This window comes from Schistosoma mansoni (assembly GCF_000237925.1).
Source record: "Schistosoma mansoni, WGS project CABG00000000 data, supercontig 0111, strain Puerto Rico, whole genome shotgun sequence".
Classification (NCBI taxonomy): Eukaryota; Metazoa; Platyhelminthes; class Trematoda; order Strigeidida; family Schistosomatidae; genus Schistosoma; species Schistosoma mansoni.
Window position 1 is genome coordinate 720,677 of NW_017386032.1, and position 23,377 is coordinate 744,053.

Consider the following 23,377-nt stretch of genomic DNA (forward strand, 5'->3'; position numbering starts at 1 on the left):
TTCTCCATCCAACTCTGTCCTGAGCCTTCCCTTCCAGTTCTTTCCATTCGCTATTCATCCTTTTCATATCTGCTTCTATTTCTCGGCGTAGTGTTTTCTTTGGCCTTCCTCTTTTCCGCTTCCCTTCACCATTCCAAGTTAGGGATTGAGTCGTGATGCACATTGGTGATTTTCTTAATGTAGGTCCGTTCCACTTCCAACGTCTTTTCCTAATTTCCTCCTCAGCTGGAAGCTGGTTTGTCCTCTCCCATAAAACGCTGTTGCTGATAGTATCCGGCCAATGGATGTTGAGTATTTTGCGTAGACAACTATTTATAAATACTTGTACCTTCTTGAACTCCGCCTGTAGTTCTTCTAGAGTTACTGCCGGTCCCAAACCCGGGTAAAGGAGGAGGGTTGGGCATGGGGTTAGCGACCCCATCCCGTAGAAAAGCTAACTCGCTAAAAAAACGCTAACCAGAAAAAATAATTCAAACCATTTAAACTCTGCCCTGGGAGTAGAAGGAATAATTATGACGTCTCATGATGAAAGCCGAAATTTTTCGGAAGTCACGAGACCGATGCACCTTCTAACAACCAGAGCGACAATTTTTATAGGTACATGGAATGTCCGAGCAATGTGAGAGACCGGGAGAGTCTACCAAATTGCTGCACAAATGAGGAAATACAACCTGGAGGTGCTTGGAATCAGCGAAACACATTGGAAGCAGGTTGGACAACAACGACTATCTTCAGTAGAACTTCTGTTATACTCCGGTCATGAAGAAGAAAATGCCCCACATACACAAGGGGTTGCATTGATGCTATCCAGAAAAGCACAAAATGCACTTATAGGATGGGGATCTCATGGACCAAGGATCATCAAAGCCTCCTTCAAAACAAAGAGAGAGGGCATTACAATGAACGTCATCCAATGCTATGCGCCTACCAACGACTACGATGAAGACGCTAAAGACCAATTCTACGATAGGCTGCAGTCGATCTTCGAGAAGTGCCCAACCAAGGACCTGACAATTCTGATGGGAGATCTCAATGCTAAGGTTAGAATGGACAACACCGGTTACGAAGACGTCATGGGACGACATGGACTGGGAGGAAGGAACAAAAATGGTGAGAGATTTGCAAACCTATGTGCCTTCAATAAACTGGTCATAGGTGGCACCATATTCCCACACAAAAACATACACAAAGCCACTTGGATTTTACCGGGTCACACTACACAGAATCAAATCGACCATATCTGCATCAACAAATAGTTCAGGAGGACGATGGAGGATGTGAGATCCAGAAGAGGAGCTGATATAGCATCCGATCATCATTTGCTGGTTGCCAAGATGAAACTAAAACTTAAGAAGCACTGGACAACGGCGCGGACAACGTCATAAAAGTTTAATACGGCCTTTCTTCAAGATGCTGACAAACTCAACGAATTCAAGATAGGCCTCAGCAACAGGTTCGAGGCCTTTCATGATCTACTCAATGGAGAGGGGACTACCATGGAGAGCAACTGGAAAGGTACCAAGGAAGCAATCGTTTCAACATGTCAAGAGGTTCTGGGCCAAAAGAAGCACCATCACAAGGAATGGATCACTGTTGGTGCACTGGATAAAATTGAAGAAAGGAGGAACAAGAAGGCAGCGATCAATATCAGCCGAACCAGAGCGGAAAAAGCCAAGGCACAAGCCGAATACACAGTGGCAAACAAGCAAGTGGAGAGGAGCATCAGAACCGACAAACGTAAATATGTGGAAGATTTAGCGATGACAGCGGAAAAGGCTGCAAGAGAGGGAAACATGAGACAACTATGTGATACAACAAAGAAACTTGCTGGAAATTACCGTAAGCCAGAAAGACCAGTGAAAAGCAAGGAAGGCAAAGTAATCACCAACATTAAAGAACAACGAAACAGGTGGGTAGAACACTTCAAAGAACTCTTGAGTTGACCAGGTCCACTGAACCCACACAACATCGAAGCAGCACCCACACACCTCCCAATCGATGTTGGTCCACCAACAATTGAAGAGATCAGCATGGCCATTAGACAAGTCAAGAGTGGCAAAGCAGCGGGACCAGACAACATCCCGGCAGAGGCACTGAAAGCAAATGTAGCAGCAACTGCAAAGATACTCCACATCCTCTTCAGTAAGATTTGGGACGAAGAACAAGTACCAACAGACTGGAAAAAAGGACTTCTGATCAAGATACCAAAGAAAGGCGATCTCAGCAAGTGCGACAACTACAGGGGCATCACTCTTCTCTCAATACCAGGAAAAATCTTCAACAGAGTATTGTTAAACAAGATGAAGGATTCCGTAGACACCCAACTTCGAGATCAACAGGCTGGATTTCGTAAGGATAGATCGTGCACAGATCAAATCGCAACTCTACGTATCATTGTGGAACAATCAATCGAATGGAACTCATCAATCTACATCAACTTCATTGACTACGAGAAAGCATTTGATGGCGTGGACAGGACGACACTATGGAGGCTTCTTCGACACTACGGCGTGCCTGAGAAGATAGTCAATATCATACGGAACTCCTATGATGGACTAAACTGCCAAATCGTCCATGGAGAACAACTCGCCGACTCATTCGAGGTAAAGATAGATGTCAGGCAAGGTTGCTTACTCTCACCATTTCTCTTTCTCCTGGTGATCGACTGAATCATGAAGACGTCAACATCTGGAGAAAAGCACGGGATACAGTGGAAAAGTAGGATGCAGCTTGACGATTTAGACTTCGCAGATGATCTGGCTCTTCTATCACAAACGCAACAACAAATGCAGGAGAAAACGACCAGTGTAGCAACAGCCTCAGCAGCAGTAGGCCTTAATATAAACAAAGGGAAAAGCAAGACTCTCCGATACAATACAATATGCACCAATCAAATTACACTTGACGGAGAAACTTTGGAAGATGTGGAAACCTTTACATATCTGGGCAGCATCATTGATGAACACGGTGGACCAGATGCAGATGTGAGGGCGCGGATCGGCAAAGCAAGAGCAGCATACTTACAACTGAAAAACATCTGGAGCTCAAAACAATTATCAACCAACACCAGGGTTAGAATTTTCAATACAATTGTCAAGACAGTTCTACTGTATGGGGCGGAGACGTGGAGAACTACGAAAGCCATCATCCAGAAGATACAAGTGTTTATTAACAGTTGTCCACGCAAGATACTTCGGATCCGATGGCCAGACACTATCAGCAACAAGTTACTGTGGGAGACAACAAACCAGATTCCAGCGGAGGAAGAAATCAGGAAGAAGCGCTGGAAGTGGATTGGGCACACATTGAGGAAATCACCAAATTGTGTCACAAGACAAGCCCTCACATGGAATCCTGAAGGTCAAAGGAGAAGAGGAAGACCAAAGAACACATTACGCCGAGAAATGGAGACAGACATAAGAAGAATGAACAAGAACTGGATGGAACTAGAAAAGAAGGCCCAGGACAGAGTGGGTTGGAGAAAGCTGGTCGGTGGCCTATGCTCCGTTGGGAGTAACAGGCGTAAGTAAGTAAGTGAGTAAGTACCTTCTTGACGATGGATATAGTAGTTTTCCACGTTTCAGCTCCGTACAGTAGGACTGTCTTGATGTTCGTATTGAAGATTCTCACTTTGAAGTTGGTTGAGAGTTGTTTTGAGTTCCATATGTTCTTCACTTGTAAAAATGCTGCCCTTGCTTTGCCAATCCTCGCCTTTACATCTGCATCCGATCCTCCTTGTTTATTAACGATGCTCCCCAGGTACTTGAATGTTTCCACCTCTTCCAGAGTTTCGCCATCAAGTGTGATTGGGTTGGTGTTCTCCGTGTTGCATTTGAGAATCTTGCTTTTTCCTTTGTGAATGTGGAGGCCTATCGATGTGGAGACTGCTGCTACATTTGCTGCCTTCATCTGCATTTGTTCGTGTGTATGAGAGAGGAAGGCTAGGTCATCTGCGAAGTCCAAATCATCTAATTGATTCTGAGCTGTCCATTGTATTCCGTATTTCCCGTCAGATGTCGAATTCTTCATAATCCAGTCAATCACTAGAAGGAAGAGGAAGGGGAGAGTAGACAGCCTTGTCTGACTCCGGTCCTTACTGGAAATGCATCTGTCAGCTGTCCTCTATGCACGACTTTGCACTGTAGTCCATCGTATGAGTTTTGGATAATGTTGACAATCTTTTCAGGAACTCCATAGTATCGAAGAAGTTTCCATAATGTTCTCCTGTCCACGCTGTCAAACACATTCTCATAGTCGATGAAGTTGACGTATAGTGATGAGTTCCACTCAACTGATTGTTCTACGATGATCCGTAGTGTCGCAATCTGGCCTGCGCATGACCTATCCTTACGGAATCCAGCCTGTTGATCCCTATGTTCGGCATCTACTGCGTCTTTCATCCGATTCAGCAGCACTCTGTTGAAAACTTTTCCTGGTACTGATAACAAACTGATGCCTCTGTAGTTTTCACATTTGCTCAGATCTCCTTTCTTCGGTATCTTGATGAGATATCCTTCTTTCCAGTCCGTCAGTGGCACTTGTTCCTCTTCCCAAATCTTCTTGAATAGAAGGTGAAGCATGTTTGCAGTTATTTCAATGTCTGACGTCAGTGCTTCTGCTGGTATATTGTCAGGTCCTTCCGCCTTCCCACTTTTGATTTGTCTGATGGCCATCTTGACTTCTTCGATCGTTGGTGGAGTGACATCTATAGGAAGGTCAGTGTGTGCTGCTTCGATGTTCGGTGGATTCAATGGGGCTGGTCTATTCAGCAGTTCCTCGAAGTATTCTGCCCACCTTTTCCTCTGTTCTTGAATCTCAGTGATTGTCTTTCCTTCTTTGTCCTTGACTGGTCTCTCTGGTTTGCTATATCTTCCTGCCAATTTCTTCGTTGTATCATATAGTTGTTTCATATTCCCTTCTCTTGCAGCTTTTTCCGCCGCCGTTGCTAGTCCTCCCATGTATTTCTGCTTGTCGGCCTTAATGCTTTTCTTCACTTCCCTGTTTGCTTCTGAGTAGTCTGTTTGTGCTTTGACTTTCTCTGCTCGTGTTCGGCTGTTGTTAATTGCTAGTTTCTTGTTCTTCCTTTCTTGAATTTTGTCCAAGGTTCCCATAGAAATCCATTCTTTATGATGATGCTTCTTAGGACCAAGAACCTCCTGAAACGTTGAAGTTAGTGATTCTTTTATCCCTTTCCAGTTGTCCTCCAAAGTAGTTTCTTGTTCATTCAGTAGATCCTGTAGAGCTTGGAACCTGTTGTTGAGAGTTATCTTGAATTCATGGAGCTTGTCAGTATCTCGAAGGAAGGCTGTTTTGAACCTTTGTAGTGCTGTTTGTCCAGTTGTCCAGTCTTTCTTTAGCTTCAGTCTCATCTTGGCCACAACCAGGTGGTGATCTGAAGCTATGTCAGCTCCTCTCCGGGTTCTCACATCTTCCATTGTCCTTCGGAATTTTTTGTTGATACAGATGTGATCTATCTGGTTTCTGTGGTTTGGTCCGGTGAGATCCATGTAGCTTTGTGTATGCGTTTGTGTGGGAATATTGTGCCGCCTTTAACCAACTTGTTGAATGCACATAGGTTTGCAAGTCTCTCCCCATTTTCATTTCTCTCTCCTAATCCATGTCGTCCAATTACATCTTCATATCCTGTGTTGTCCACTCCAACTTTAGCATTTAGATCTCCCATCAGGATGGTGAGGTCCTTTCGTGAGTACTTCTCTATAATTGATTGCAGCCTTTCATAGAACTGATCTTTATCATCGTCGTTGCTATCATTGGTGGGTGCATAACATTGGATAACATTCATTGTGATCCCTTGCTTCTTTGTTCTGAATGATGCTTTGATTATCCTGGGTCCATGAGATTCCCATCCCACAAGTGCATTTCGTGCTTCTTTGGACAGCATTAGAGCAACTCCCTGAGTTTGTGGAGCATCTTCGCCTTCGTGACCAGGGTACAGCAGCATCTCTCCTGTACTTAGCCTTTGTTGTCCAGTTTGTGTCCAATGGGTTTCGCTGATTCCGAGTACTGCCAAGTTGTATCTCCTCATTTCCATTGCTATTTGGCTGGTCTTTCCTGCCTCCCACATTGTCCGGACGTTCCATGTACCTATAAAAATTGTCGCTCTGGTTGTTAGAAGGTGCATCGGTCTCGTGACTTCCGAAAAATTTCGGCTTTCATCATGAGACGTCATAATTATTCCTTCTACTCCCAGGGCAGAGTTTAAATGGTTTGAATTATTTTTTCTGGTTAGCGTTTTTTTAGCGAGTTAGCTTTTCTACGGGATGGGGTCGCTAACCCCATGCCCAACCCTCCTCCTTTACCCGGGTTTGGGACCGGCAGTAACTCTAGAAGAGCTACAGGCGGAGTTTGTTCGGCAACTAGTTATCTTAATTCTAATGTGATCCTGACAATCAGTGAAATCTATCGTTTTACCACCACTTCACCTAGTATATTGTGTCCAGGATTTTGTCTGGTGGCTCTGAGGATTATCTCGGCTTATTCTAGACCTGATACGAAGAACAATTTGTCTTCGAAATGTAGGCTCTGGTTGACGAAATAAAGTATTGTCATTAAAGCGATTATATGTTGAGAGCTACTGCCATCACCGCCACTTCACTTTCAGGCAAAGCATATAGTGAAGAAGTAATCTGACAAATTTTCAATGGTCACGAGAATTTTTTAAGGTTGTGTATGGAAACGGTAGTCATATTACAGGCTACCCTACATAGGATATAAGCATCCATAATAGTCTTTAACTGTCTTCAGATTTCACCCCGATAAAAAAAATAAATGAGGTTCAGCTCTTTGATGAAGAGTGAAGTGACAAAGATGTGTTATTAGGATTTGCTTAAGTTGATAGAAGAAAGGTAACCAGTCCATCGGTACAATCTGTCTCAAATCTTGACAAACACTCCTTTTGTGAAAGGCCATACACGATGAAATCAGATAATGGAGTAAAAAACTGTCATGTTTTCAATGTAATCGACACTTTTGTATATAGGAAGTGTGAGTTCTCGAACAACAGAGCACCAACGTATGAGTAACATGAGTGAAATAGTAATATCTCGAAGTGAGAAAAGAAACCAACGAACAAGAGAAATGTTTGACAAAAGATACATTGCCGGAGTTAGGACTATTGAGATCACGGATTCCTCTAATTATTCCGTTCAAATAAACGTTCATGTCTTCAACAGTTTTGCTGTAATGATGTGACTACTCACCATATCTAATCTCAAATAACTCACAAACCTGTCCTAAACCAACTTGGTGACAAGGCTGTCCATCTTCATAATACAATCTGAGGAAATATCGAATCTGACTGCACACATTATTTGTTGCCATGCGAAATGCATTTAAATGCCTATTTGACAATAGACGACTAGGTGCCAAGTTCTTTGGTTTCATGTGATTAGTTTCTTACTCGCTTGCTTACGCTTGTTACCCAGGTGGAGAAGCATAGGCTGCCCACCAGCTTGCCTCACTCAAGCCTGTTCTGGGCAATCCTTTGCAGTTCTTTCCAGTTGTCATTCATCCTCTTTATGTCTGCTTCCAGTTCTCGACACAGTGTGATCTTCGACGTTCCTGGTTTGAGCTCTCCCACAGTTAGCTGTTGCTGATGGTTCCCGACCAACGAACGTTCAGTATCTTGTGTAGACAATTGTTTAGGAATATTTTCACTTTATTGATGATGGTTATGGTAGTTCTCCAAGTTTCAGCTCCGTTCAGTAGAAATGTCTTGATGTTATGACTTTGATGTTGGCTTGCAGACAGTTGCTTTGGGTTATATATGTTCTTCGATTGTAGGAATGCGGCCCTTGCTTTGCCGATCTTCCCATTCACGTCTGCATCCGATCCTCCTTGTTCATCGATCGTGCTGCTGATCAGGTACATAAAACGTTCCACCTCTTCCACAGTTTCTCCTTCAAGTGTGATAGGGTTGGTGTTTTCTGTTTTGTATTTGAGGATCTTGCCTTTTCCTTGTGCATGATGAAGACTATTGATGCGGAGGCTGCTGCTACACTGTTTGTCTTGACCTGCATTTGTAAGTGTATATGGAACTGTTAGTAGTGTGGTGCCACTTTAGTTCTCACATTCACTCAGATCTCCTTTCTTCAACATCTTGATGAGGTGTCCTTCTATCCAGTTTGTCGATGGCACTTATTCTTCCTCCAAAATCTTCCTGAATAGAACGTGGAGCATGTTTGCAGTTGTTTCTATGTCTGACTTCAGTGCTTCGACTGGTATACTTTCAGGTTCTGCTGCTTTCCCACTATTCATTTGCCTGATGTCCGTCCTGATCGTTAGTGGACTGTTATCCGTGGGAATGTCTGTTTGTGCCGCTTTGATGTATGGTGAATTCACTGGGACTGGTCTATTCAGGAGTTCTTCAAATTGTTCTACCCATTCGTTCCTCTGTTTTCGAGTCTCAGTGATTGGTTTGCCTTCCTTATCCTTGACCAGTTTCTCTGTTTTTCTATGTTTCCCTCCCAGTTTCCTCGTTGTGTCATATAGTTATCTCATTTTCCTTTCTTCGCGGCTTTTTTCGCTGTCATCTTCCACGTATTTTTACCTGTCATCTCTAATGCTCCTCTATGTGATGAGTAACTTAAAACGACCATCCTTGACGTTCATAACTTTAAGCGAAATATTAGTGTTCATTTATCAGTTCATTAGAGAGGAATGATATGGTTGAAGGTATTGATATTCTAGTTCAATTAACGTCCAATTTCGAATTTTCTCAGTTAAGTTAACGTCACAATTTTAAAAATATGGTTACGAAAACCTGGGGCAGTTTTTTAATGCCTTTTATTCCAACCATCTTTCTATATCAGTAAAATTTCTTAGTTATACGACACAAAAGAGGTATCGTAACATGCAGATAGATCCCACTCATAAATGTTTTTGCAAACTTATCAAACACCTCAGTTAAAATGACGAAAAATAGATGAAGTTAAATTTAGAAAGTGAGATAAAGTTTCTATTTTAAACCTACGTTTTGATACTCAAAAAGTACACATTAAATTCAAAGTTTTCGAACAGAAAACAGCTGTCAAACACAGAATTGTGCAGGCAACTTTGCTCAATGCTCTTTTTTCATGAGTTTTATCGATGTATTTCTTCAGCTCATTTTTACTAGTTGTGAATACTTATCGTCTTATATTTTCTTCACTGTTTCTGTGAAGCTTTCGAAAGTACCCGAGATTAGAATCATCATGTCGATTTACTAGAAAAAAGCGACTATACATTATAGAAAATAATTGTGACATATTTCGACAGTAACGACCCTAGAGTTCTCTAGATTTGTAAGCTTTCGGAATACGAATGATCGCTCTAAAGAAAAAGTTCCAGACTATTATATTTTAGATAAATACCTTCATTTCTATATTCGTTCAGAAGTTTTTCACCTTTCTAATTATATGTTCACCACTGTCAAAAATTCTTTGTCGCCTTCTAATGGATCATGCGTAGCCCATCATCACCGTCCTACAGATGCTAAAGGCTGAACTTAATCTGAGCCATCGTACTTGTTGGTCAAGTTTCCATTCTCGCCCTCGTGTTTCAAGTTAGACGAATAATCTGAGTTTAGTTATATGAACGTAGATAACAATATGCAAAAGGGTACTTGATATAAATTAAGATACATGGTGGTGAAAATTTAGTGGAACATACAGTCTATGGGATTCGTTACTGATAGAGAGCAAAAGAAAGAGAATTGATGAGGAAACGAGACAGCAAGCCGAACAAAAATTCGGGTAGGATTCGTTGGGGAAAATAATGGGAAATTTATCAAAAGTGAGGCGAGGATCTTGGTTGTTAGCTTCTACCAGATCGTCATTGAGTAATCGGATAAACACCGTTTACATATTTTAAATCCCAGTGATAGAAATAAGTGAGTCACAGCCATTGCACTGCAGACGGGTAGTCAAGTTACTAGCGGCCGCATTTTCATTAGATAAATTTCTACTACTTATGGGATTACTTCTAAAGAATACCTGTGCTGTGCAGAATAATGACTTTGATGTAACATCGACTGCCTCAAATCAACTATCCATTTGGATGTCATTTTCGTTTGTCTTAGAAAACTCGCTAGGCGAATATTTACAGCTGTGTTAAGTTTTCTGACTTGGATTAATGAAACATCCTATAAGGAAGATTTCGAAAAAGTCAGATTACACATCTAATCTTGCCAAAGACAATGAGTTATTCACCAGCTTTCAAGAAGCTCACCGTATAATATATCAAATAAACATGTCGTGCAATATTGTTTAACGGGTGCGTTTACTTTTGTTATATCATACTAGAAACATATTAAGTGATTCCTTCTCTGATGTATATAATGATTTCTGACCAGTAAATCTAAACTTTATCCAGCGAAGCATCTTTGTTAAAATTCTGCTCAAATGTTAATGAGTAAGGCTATTTAACATTATTTCACTTTATGTAAATTAATCTCCTCGGCAAAAAACAAAAGTGAAGAGGGTCATTCAAACCACAAGTACCACAAACGTCTTTGAATTGAACCACATGACCGTGAAAGTGTCACCAGTTGCATTTTTTTTCTGATAGCTACTGGCTTCATACAAGATTACATGAGTTGAGAATGTGTTAGCCGTCGCAATATGTCACAGCCCAGATTTAATGAAGCCAGCAGTCTGTTTCCTTCAGAAATATAACAGTGGACCATGACTGAAACACTGTAGTGTTTGAACTAACTGATTATTCTTTCGCACATGGTCTCACGCTTATTAAGAACCACGAACATATAACATTAGAAAGACGGTAACATAAAAACGACTTTTTATTTAAATTGTTTGATTAACTGATTAGTTGGATGAACGCATTTGTTTGGGCAGTTACTGAAGTTTAGAAGCTAACTGAGGGGAGAATTTATACAGATCTCGCCATGGAACGTACTCCGACGGCAATGCCAGCCAAATGATTGAGCTGCACACTGCAATTTTGGTGTGCCTATAGAAAGTCTTAGAATATCAGTATATTTGAAATGAAAGTGACAAATCCAGACATTAAATCCGACCTTGATGCAGATAAAAACAATTCCGGTACCGATGAATGAAAATTATGTAAAATAATATTGATACTTGAAATCAAACAATCGGTTGAACCACGAATTCAACTACCTGAGGAACATCATTTAGGTGAATTTTTTTCTTTATGGAAACCACATCGTCGGCAATACCTGAATTTTACTAGTGACTGATTATTAAGCTATAGAGTGGTAACAGACGTTTGGAGATTTTGGGGGCCGAACTGCTCAATGCCAATATTGAGTACAAGAATGTGACTACCAGTGCATTCATCGGCCGGGTAGACAGCAACAGAAAGCTGACGCTTAATCACGCAGATCAGTTAATCTCAATGAAAATTATCTTTCGAATGGCCCATCGAGAACGAATATTATAGACCTGACAATTATGGAATCTGTCAAACGGACTAATATTCAGACATATCTAGAAACTTCAATAATGAATAATGGTTTGAAAAACCAGAGTTCCGGATCATCTTCAGAAGAATTTCCATGTGTGAGTTAGAAAGACAGATCTCTATGTTCTAGGTGGAAATTCCTAGTAACAATATATAGAGTATTATATTTCCGTTATGAACCATATTATTCAAGACAACTAGTAGTTGCACAGTCTATATTCACTGATGTCTTGGACAAACTTCATGAAGATTTGGACGACGGAGGCCAAAATAAGATTATGGAGGCTGTGAAACATAGATATTAGTTGTGAAAACACAGGGAAGATATGATGATTCGATTTAGGGCTTATAAGACACTTCAAATGATTAAGAAACCAAGATACATTCTGTTTACACTCCTGGTGAATATGAAACCAGACTAACTGGACGAGACAGCCAAGTTTAACATGATTGGATCCCTGCGAAAAGCCAACAGGGAATTCCTCTAGAAATTATGGACGCACAAACTGTAGCTAAGGTGGTCTCTGGGATTTCGGTCGTTCGATGGAGTCCCCCAGTCCGGTTTTACTAGGATAAATGTATCAACTTTGTAAGAAGGCTTTTCAAGGAATCTCGTCGGGTGTTGCGAAACAGTATCATCCAGAAGGCAACTAACTCGTCAGGCGAACAAACAGGACCATCGAAAGGTCGCTGAAAGCACTTGTTAATCAGGCCAACGTAAGGTCATAGGACTTATCTATGAATTTATTTTTCTGAGCATATCGCGGGATTGTCATTAAATTTACGTAACATATAACTTATTTACTATAGACAGAGAGGAATTTGAGATTCAACACTTAGTTGCTAACGTCAGACATTGATGGTCTGCTTGAATATCCGAGCTACCTGTTTATGTCTTCTAGATATTTCAACAAGTTATCTGTTTTTGTTTTAACACATCCCTATGTCTATCAATCGCATTAACCACTCAGATGCGTTCATGAAAAGCTTTTCGCTGTACAACTTACAAGAAAGCCCAATCAGACGTCGTGGTTGCTGACAATATACGTCGAAAAGAGTGTACATTACTCGGAAGGCGATTCCTGATCTGCTAACATCTAACTGGCGACCACCCGATATTTTTCGTCAGAATTTCTTAAGAAATAAGCGAAGAAAACTTGTTGAAATATTTTGTGCTGAGAATTTTACATTGTACCGGAAATATAATGCTGAATAAAGCTGATAATAATGATCAACAATGCACCAATAAGCTTCATTATTACCGGACATGCTCGTGGAGCTCCGATAGGAAATCTCGAGGTAACGTAATGTGACGCGAGTGCAATTAGTTGTGGTATTATCTCTTGCTGAAACCAAAACAAGGTAACTGGGTTCTAAATGGTTCTAAATTCCATTATAAAGCTAATTATACATTAATGCCTAAAAAATATTACCCCTCAGTCATTGAACCGATAAACGTTAGATTATTTGTCGAATCTAAATTACATTAAACAAACAAATTTTATTCCATAGCTTCTGGATTGATCACGCACAGATTTATCAAAGAATAATACTTTATTTCGTCATAACACGGATTGTTTATAACTCTGGAACAGTGCTATAAATCACAGTCCAAATGCACAAGTTCAGTCAATGAAAGCAATACAATCCAAAAGGGGATTAAATCGATGTGATAGCCTCCATAACTATATATAGACTAAAAAACATAGATGTGCTTCAGGAAAAACATGCAGATTTAGTAGAGACGTAAAGGAAACAAAAACAGTAATAAAATACAAATAGTTCCATTTCAAATGGAATCAAAGGATCAGCAAAATATACACCTGAAGAAATCAACAGGAATAAATCACAACAGCGTTTATGTGGAGGGATTTTTATGCACAAAACTTTCAAAAATTATCTGACAACATGGTTCACTTGAGTTTACACCTGTAATTTTTCCAACTGATTTAGGGTCATGTTCTGTTTAATTTGTCACTAGTCACAACTTTAGGAAGGAAAACTGGACTTAACCCTATTGTGATTTTGTGTTACTTTCAGTCTCTCGAGATGGCCGTTTGGTTAAGCGTTCCTGTTGAATTACTATCAAACACTTTTTGAGCCGTTATACTTTTCTTGCAAGAAACGAGAACAAAAGGAGAAATTTATCCTCTCAGGGGTTTACTGAAAGCGAGAACAGTGTAGTCTTAATGGCATTGTGGTATTCTTACAAACTGATGATATCTTCGCACTTCATGGTGTGCTTAAGAATTCCAAATATAATACGTCCAGTCGTGCTCAATTAGTTCTGACTGTCTTAAACTGCACCATTAAATGATTTCTTGGCTAGCTCATCACTTCGAGTACTTTCAGTTTTTGTATTAGTATCGAGACAGAGCCTGTGGTTTGATTGTTAGATGAACATTCAAATTCGCAGCCTTTCGAGGGTTCCATAGAAAAATTGAAGTCTGGAATGTAGCGAGGAAGATGTCAAACATGAAGAAATTGGGGTTCATTTCTTTACATTCATCCGTCAGGATGCCTATGGCCTACTGAAAAATCTGGCAATATATAGATAAGCTTATCGGACCTCCTTATGAAACTGTCGGAGAACTACTACCAAACCATGTATAGTGTCAAATGTTCGATGCGGTAAAAGAGTAAAATCTCAAAAAATGATCCGTCAGAATAACCAGAATGTTGTGGTTTAACCCAGAATCTCAGAAATAAGCCGCTAAGTGTGATTTTGGTGACTAACAGCATGAATGATTAATTTTACGGATTTTACATACCGAATATGGAAAGGTACTTCTTGAGAATACCGAACTGTTCCTTCCAAGATGCTTAAACTCCATGTTTTCTGTCACACTGCAAAGAATTGACTTCCAAGATATCAATAATTTTATTACATTACTTACCTGTCGTAATCCAATTTGTACTTAAGGTTGTGCAGATCCTAACGCTCGCGCTCTTAGATTCTAATATGACCTCTTTGATTTCTCACCAGTTACCGGGAATGTTTACTTTTTCACTACCATATTGGAATACTTGAATACTTCTGAGGATGCGAACTACGCAATCACCTTTCTGGTAGACAACCACAACAAAAAATCTGTAAACAATAATCATCCTAGGGTCAAACCAATGTGCGGTAGGTTAAGTTGTCTCTATTAACTGCTCTCATCCTAGTTGCTCCTGCCGAAGGATTCACATATCCGTTTTCTTGTAAACACAAGACTTGTGGATAAGTTACTGGATCCACGCGAAGTCGGTGGCTGGAACGACCAAACATAACTTTGTGATTTAAATTGTCATTCAAGTTATATTCTCGTTTCGCATATGTTTGTCTCGCCTTCTTTCTCCTTAAATTGTCTCACATTCCACTTATTGGCCAGTTGGGTAGCATGCACAGCAATAGCGCTGCCACCGTCAGTCACACTATACCATGACGATTAGCAGAGGTAGGGATCCTAATTCGAAGGTTAATGATGAGCCAAAAATCCTTGTTTCTAGCAAGAGGATTGTAAGAAAGATCAAGACCACAACAGAAAAAGAATCTCTGAGTAATGCGTACAGTATGGTTTACTCGGCTCAAACACCAAAACTAAATTTCCCATCAGGTAATCAGGATCACTTTTCTACCCATGTCCCTACTCCTAGTAAGACTACTTAGCGTAGAAAATAGGAGAAAAGAACGTCTTAAGCCGTCCGTATCGTTGATTAATACTGAGAAGAGACAGCTTAACGGTTTCAGTAATATTACATGCTCGTCGCTTTTTAAAACCAATGACTTGAAATTTGAGTGTGATTTCTGTGGGGCTGCATTCACTGTCACTGTAATATACCAGCACCTGGACAATGCTACGAGTTTATGTTAGATCGTCTGTATCCGCGGTCCCAGTAAATGGGGCCAGAGTAAAGAGGAAATACATCAGCAAAACCAACAAGAGAGCAGAATGGGACCCCGTTGAAAACCTCAGAAGTCAACACTAGCAAACTAAACTAGTCTAACACAAGCTCAGTCAGTTACGCGACTATGGAAGCCGCAACCCAAGCTCACACACGAACGAAATTTTAGGTTGCTGATAATATCTCTGTATCTGTTAACAGTAAGAAGCAGTGGATAAATGTTGTGGACAGAAATGGCAAAAGCTTAGATCCCAAGACGCCAAAAATGAAGGGCAAAGACACTAGACAAACCCCCTGATTTTATTTAATGTTCCAGTGTCGGAAAGTAGCTTATAAGAAAATCAAGCAGCCTTTGATAAAGAACATTGTGAAAAATACTGTACAATACCGGAAAAAGTAATTATTTCAGTCAGGCTATGCTGCTTGTGTAATGACCAAAACGTGTCAAAAGACAGATCCCAACTATTAAGTGTAACGGGATTATACGTATCAATGCCATGGTTGAACTCAATAGTTATAAATGAAATGAGCATTGTGTAGAAAATTAATGATAAACATATTTTTATGTCACAATGAGTGAAAAATTGTATTTCTAACGATTCCTGACCTAATGTAAGCCACTTTTTCAGAGCAGTGGCCAAGAACCAACCATCATTGAGGTTCCCGGAGTGCTTGTAATAGTAGATGGTAATCGCAATGATGCCAACGAATAGGAGACGCGGAAGCAGCTTTGGCCGTAACGCAGAATAGGCCCTCAAACCACTATGGTAAATAGCGTGTACAGGATACTTCGTCAATTACAGCCCACGACCATCAAGTTTCCGCGTCTGGTGGTTGTAAACAGTGGAAACCGAGGAGACTGGATTGAGGTTCCTCAGGCCTGGTTCAGCCCGAAAAATGATCTTTTCATTTACATCTCGCTAACGTGCTATATCAAATGAATTTCATCCTCATCAAACGCAAGATTAACTGTTGAACGCGTTTGGATAGCTGTTCAGTATTGATTTACTTTAAAATCTGTTTATCAATAAAAAGTTAGACCATTAATATCCTATTTTTGCTTGAAAATTAGTTTAAAAAATTTATTGTCTCTATTAATCAATAATTAAAGTTTGATCATTTGAAAAATTCATTTCTCCAAGTGGCTGAATTTTCTATACAGCTACAGTTTATTTGATTAAACACGTAAATATTGGTACAAAGGGGCACCAGATGCATATGCGCCACATAAATCACTCGATTTGTGTGAGGGCTGGGATACTACTCGGGTGCTCAGACCGAAGCAGGTGGTTTTCTTAGGGGGCCACACCCGGAGTCTTTGACCTAGAGTTCTGATCGACAAGGCAGTGGAGCAACGTCAGGAGATTAAGTCCCACGGTAGCCAGCGACCAACGATTGGTTCATACGCCATTTGTTCCCTCAGGATCCTGGAGCCTATGTGCAACATTGGTTTGGAATCAGGGTTTTCCAACTCCCCTAAGTGAACTCGCCGTGTCCACCCACCCGGTTAAAGCTCCAGACATTCGCTTTTCATCCTCTCAATTTCGTAAACAACACCCTTGTCTCGAGAAGGCGGTGAGTAGGACTTCCCTGGAAGTTGTTGTATGCACGTGGCCATGTGAGAGCATTTCGAGAGGGAGAGCGGACCCTCCCCACCCTCGGTCGTACCAGGGAATTTGGGAGCATACAGCTTTAGTACGAACCACCCAATAAGAATTAACCATTTTCCATGGGACTCAACTAATCTTATTACAATAAAAAGGCTGGATATAGACTAGACAGTGACTATATAATTAAGTTAAATCACATAATTAGGAATTGAGCTGAGTCAATCATGTAAGTGCATTTTTACAAAATTAAAAGGGCAGGAATTTACAAATTTTATTTTCCACCACTCCTTCCAGTAGGAAAGATGTCAATCCCGTTGAGTATTACCCCGTTGACAATGAAAATCATAAGTAAAGCAAACCAAGACTTTGATTTTCCTAAGTATGTCAAATTGTTATATTTTTTTCAGAAAACAATTGAAAATACACAAAAACAGCCGCTCTATATTATCAATACTTGTTTCGATATGTTTCTTTAGTTTATTGGCTTCATTTAACATGACGTTCATTTAATCCAGTAATTTATCTTCAGGCATCAAAATCTTATGTTTACCCATGAGTTATATTTGCATTAAGGATTTTGAGAATAATGTTAATATGTCTTATATCACTAAGAATACGAACATGCTCAGCTCCAGGTAATACGTAATGTTTAATTCCGGGCCAATTTTTGCAGTATTCTAAACTTCGTATGCCGACTGTCCCATCTCCGTCACCAGGAATTAATAAAGGTACTTGATCTGGGAAACCACTATAAAAAAAACTGGGTGCAGAATAGGCAATTTTTTCGGTAGTAGATAAATGTGAACCATGAATACAATGAATATCATCAATACCAGTAGGCATTTCCAATCCATCAACAAGAGAGTGAGTATCTTTCCACATTTGATAGCCTATAATCTCATTATGAACGAATGAGATAGAAACCAAAATACAAAATTAGAAAAATAAATGTTAGAGGTGACGTAGTGTGTGAAGTTTTTAAAAGTTTAAACATTTTCCGTAGTATCCACTTTTAAAAGAGACTTTTTAATACTTCAAAGTAGGTTTGTTAGAACTATTTAAAACTATTCATAAATACACTGGTAACGGAGGTGACAAAGTCTGAGTTAGACGTAATTACCATGCATAAATATAACAGCATGAAGTCGACTGGGAAACTCTTTTCGTGATCATGGGTAAACTGTGAATTCATAATTGTTTCGCTTCTAGTTTTTGTGTGATCTGTAAGTTATGGTTTGTAGATATAGTAGCCAGTGTTGTTTTGATAAAATATGAGTAACAAAAATAACTACTAAATTAAAATAGTAACAAATGAAAAGAGAAAAGATAATCACATACCAATAGTATAATTTATATCTTTGAAGAAACGTTCGTAATCAGCTGAGCTATAGTTGGTTGTAGGTGTTATAATAAGTGGCTCCGATGATGGCCATAAACGAGAATCAGGAAATAAGAAAGTAAGAGATGGCATAGAACGCTGGACGTGTCGAAAACTTAATGGACTACGTAGAAATACCCCAAAGTTATCACCTGTATTAATAGAGAAAACAAAAGAAGTTGAGGATAGTCTATAAAGCAATGCAAGACCAATGTTTCAATCAAAAAAACAATTAAAGAATAACGCAAAAATTGCAAAGCGTCATCTTTCCAAATCATCTCTCTAGTAGTACTACTACCACAGTTCAATAATACCATTTATATGAGTGCATTTTAATAAAATATTTAGATGTTTACATAGAGAATGTTACGTAATTTGAACATTACACAAAATTTCGAAGTGATTTGATGATCACAACAACGAATTATGTCTCAGCACTTTTTTCTCACACTCCATTACCATCTCTACTTTTTTGTTAACTCGAAGTTAATCTCCAGTTTTTTTAATTGAAGTGTAATTGACATTTGATGCAAATAGTTTTTCACTGTAAACTTATTACCTTATTAGAGATAATGCTGTATTTTGTACTATAATATCACGGATTATCGTTAAAATGAGCTTTTCCACAAAGTAATTTACAGGTAATCAGCCTAAACGAAATAACCATATCATACAAAACATTTGCCGATAAACTTCCAACAAATATGAAATATTAGGTTTGATAGTTTATTGATAGATATATGACAGTAATATGTAGACATTTCTATTTACTTACATGCCACTAAATAGAATGAAAGGTGAGGAACTCAGTAAATACTGTTATATTATGCCTTTTAGTTTGAAATGCCAAGATCTTCTGTAAAGACTTTACAATCCTGATTGGTGTAAAACATGAAAGCATTTAATACCATGGTTATTCAACTAATTAATCTTTTGGACTAAAATGGGTTTCAGTCCTATCACATACACTGGTTCACCGAACCTGATATCTATTTATTCAATTGAGATGCAAAATCAAAACACAGCTAAATTATTACATTTATTTTGTCATTAGAGGATTTGTAGCTGTGCATAACTGGAGCAACTATACTTTAGTCTTGAGTAAACGATATCCTAAAGAGTATCGGTAGTAAAACGAACTCAAACCCACTAGGTATTTTTGATTCTTGTCAACATTATCTAAGTTTACACTAATTATGGATGAATAACCATGGATATTTTCGTTTATTACAAATAGAGAACATTTCCGGAAGTCATTGAGGGAAAGGAGTCCTGAATTAAATAACCTAGTGGTAACAACTTAATGGGTGAAGGTTATTCAAGTCCTATTGAGGATTATAATTTTCTCAAGATTTTAAACATATATGACAGCTGATTCAATAAAATATAGATTCAGGGCTTAATGATGTACGTGGCAGATTTAATTATTTTTAAGCAATTAATAAAAAACTAGGTGTTCAGTTTGTAGTGTGTCTGAATGTAGTATTATAACGCATCAATTTAATACTTAACTTCTTAATAAAATCTATTCAGCGGTCTGACTAAAAACATTACCGATAAACCGTTTTACCTAGTTATGCTAAAGTTGAACTGACTAAGGCTTTTAAGACTATCTACCATATTCTATCAGATTGGCCTCATGGTTTACGAGTTCGTCTTTTGCACATTTCTGAAGTCATCCCAATCCATGTTCATAAACCGAACCTTTGTATTCAAAAAAAGTTTGTACAACTACTCTCGCTACCTTGACCATCAGTATGGCGGGGTTTGTAGTAGAACTTTGGTGAACAATTTCCGTATTCCTTCCATTTTTTGTAATTCTGTATTTTATTTATTATCAACATTCGTCTCTTGATTCTTACATAACTGCTATATAACTGACCATTCATCAAAATATTTTGTTAGTTCTTTCTTCTCCTTTTTTATATATTATGCAACGTAGCAACTGCTTAACTTTCGAATAATTACTTTGATTATTATTAATCCTCTTTCTTCCAATTATTTAATGTTTGTTTATAATCGATATGTCATTATATAATTATTATGTAACGTATCTACTCGAAGAGTAAGCAGCTGACGAGAAACCACGAAGTATAATGAATTCATATTATTCTGCATCAATATTTGTTCTGGCTTTATTTATACTCGAAGGGTGTCATTTCATTATTGTAAATCATATATATATATATATATATATATATATAGTGTATATATACATAGTGTAGAGCCATGATGAAAAATTAGTTGAAAAGAAATTTTTTCGCTCGATTCGTTCCTTCTTCATTTACCAAACGTATTATTTATAGGTTTTACGTTCATGTATACTTTTGGTTACAAATTTTATTATTTCTGAATGATGATACAAAAGAAAAGCAAGTTATACTCATGTGACTTTTTCATGTATAACTTATCCATTAGTGTACGATAGAAGATTTATGGGAAAAGCATTAATAACCCAGCATATTTTTTTGATTATTCACTTTCCAAACATTTACTCTAAGTCTATTCTATTTAAAAGTTTCATTTCTTAGAAATTAACATCACTGTCTAGAAACACGCGTTCTCTTCAGTAGTATTTAAAATTTTTAACTTTAGCTCATTTTTACCCATATAGATGATATATAACTGAGTAGTAGGTTATACATAAATAAATTTAAGACCTTAACAAGATTTCCAATACTTGTCTAAATAATAATCATTTTTACCAGAACACCAACATTTTATAAATTCATCAATAAAACATGGTTACCCTTTATTCAGCATACTTAACAATGGCTCGATACTCACCAAAAGATAAACTCCCCAAATTTATTGGCTGAACTAAAAGTTTCTTTTAATATATATTGTACAACAACTAATTACTTAGTTATTATATATTTTATCGATATTACTGCACATTTAGGAGATGCAAAGTGAATAGGAGTGAGTGCAATCTTTGTAATTAGGGAGTAGGTATAACTCTGGTAGTGATCCAGATTATTTCACGGCCAGAACAATTCCTTAAACAAATTAATATATTTGTAATATCCCAATGAATAGAAAAATTAGATTTCATGACGTTTCGTGACTCAGTGGTGTACACGAAACGTGATGAAATCTAATTTTTCTACTCATTGGGATATTACAAATATATTATTTTATTTATAACAATCTACCCAATGCTCAATTTATTCGAAATTATCAAGTCAAACCTTGCCAATGATACCTACAAATTTCCTAAACACTTCAACATCAGCATCAATTTTTAAAACGTACCACTGGCTTCAACTTTCACTGTTTTCACAGAACCCCCAAATGGACAGCTAGAAAACACCAGGGATTTTATATACTTCTTTTTCCATGGAATCTCACATTTTTTCAAAAACCACTGAGCATATAAGCATCCCATACTGTGTGGCAGTAGGACAACGGGTCTTTGTTTTGCATTTTCATAAGTTTCCTCAATCAAGGCTTTTAATTTATCGAAAAGTCCATAGTTTTCATCTAAAAGATCAAGTACGTAAAACTTCTCAACAAAAATATGTCTTACTTGGGGCTTTTCTAAAATCATATGGTGCACCTCTCATTGTAAAATTTGATACATAAAACGGATCTTTTCTTAGAACATAAACCAATGAACCAAAATATTTAGAAAACATATTTGGTGTTTTATCTAGATTCTCAATTGACCACGTTTCACCCCATCCTGGAAAAACAATGTCAACACCTTCAGCATCATAACTGCGACCAGTTTTCGGATCATACTGTAATCTAGAAAAGTGTTGTTTTATAATTTCCAGATTTTGTATGACAAAAAAGAGATGTTAAACTAACTTAAAATACTTAGTAAAATGTTTTATAAATGCAAAAAGTTCCAAATTCAACCATACAGGTAACGTCTTATTATCAGGATCATTTTTTAACACAGCAAAAGCTTGACAACCAGCTGTTCCAGGGATCATTACTAATGGATATGGTCCATTGAATGTTGAGTTAGAGTGGACGTCGCAGTTGATTAAACTAAAAGTAAAAATTAAAAACTAACATAATCATTTTTGTACATTGAAACAATTTCAAAGAGACTTACTAAATTTAATTGTAAGTTAAGCTTATACATTTGTATGATAATATCTAGATAAGTAGTGGGTATATATATATCCGTCTCAGATATTTCAATGATAAAATACACCAGAACTTAGAAGTAATCACTTACGTCTTATATCTTAACTCCTAGTTATTTAAGAACTTTGATACTTGTTTTTTTTTAAAACGTAATTTATTTGATACAGAGTGTTCTCTGTTAACAAAATCAAACGACTATTTCACAAAGTTACACCTTAAGATAAAATAAAAATCTGGTTGTGATATTTTCTGATTTCAGAGATAAACTTTATCACTGTTTTTCAATAACAATAATGATTTTTGGTAGTGACTTAATTTGTATCAGAATTATATGATAAGAGCAGTGTATGGTTCAATTCAAATGATTAGCTGACAGAATAATAACAGATCAAAGTTTATCTTGATTTGAAGTCAGCAAGAACTGAATTGTTATTAAATATTCTCACTTTTATCTTGAATATAAATATATTTGTTGTTAATAATCTTTGTGTTGAATAATTTTCATTTGAAGTAGTTGGTTTGAATGATAACTAACTATATGGAAATAACCATTTTCTTCTGGTTAACTTGAAAAAAAATTTCAGCTTCATGTGTTCATATGAAGGAATTCCAGAAGTCTGGGCAGCTATTCACCTAAAATGTCGTTATTGCAATGAGAGGGCTATTGAGATTAATTAATTTGGGAGACAGTTTTCATCAGAGACTAACTTTATCTAAAAGATCATTAAAATCTAGGCAGTATTACCCAATAGTTTTATCATAGATAGGAGTCTATAGCATTATCTACTCACACTTAGAGCCTCCAGATTCCCCATTTAACACATTATTTATATACGACCAATTCAGTGTCCAACGTGTAACTTTTCCAATTTCATTTAGCTCGAGATATGACACGGTCGTCATTCATTGCCCTTGGTTAATTGTGTTCAGAAAATAAAATAATATTCACGCATATGGC

General features: G+C 37.9%; 1 protein-coding gene across 2 annotated transcripts; it reads right to left on the minus strand.

Annotated features, from left to right (window-relative positions):
• Window positions 1-17,308: 17,308 nt before the first annotated feature.
• On the minus strand, window positions 17,309-22,341 carry Smp_166530.1 (phosphatidylcholine-sterol acyltransferase (lecithin-cholesterol acyltransferase)/ Phospholipase A; the record flags this gene model as incomplete). 2 transcript variants are annotated; one of them, XM_018792811.1, is made up of 5 exons in its annotated part: window positions 22,132-22,341; window positions 21,848-22,068; window positions 21,574-21,801; window positions 18,279-18,470; window positions 17,487-17,830 (listed from the first exon to the last, which is right to left on the minus strand). In XM_018792811.1, exons 1-5 carry the CDS (start codon window positions 22,257-22,259, stop codon window positions 17,487-17,489), a joined length of 1,113 nt encoding a protein of 370 aa, XP_018644328.1. In that variant the 5' UTR covers window positions 22,260-22,341. The 2 variants fall into 2 exon arrangements, with proteins under 2 accessions (XP_018644329.1, XP_018644328.1); XM_018792812.1 differs by having other exon boundaries at window positions 17,309-17,830; window positions 21,848-22,341.
• Window positions 22,342-23,377: the final 1,036 nt, after the last annotated feature.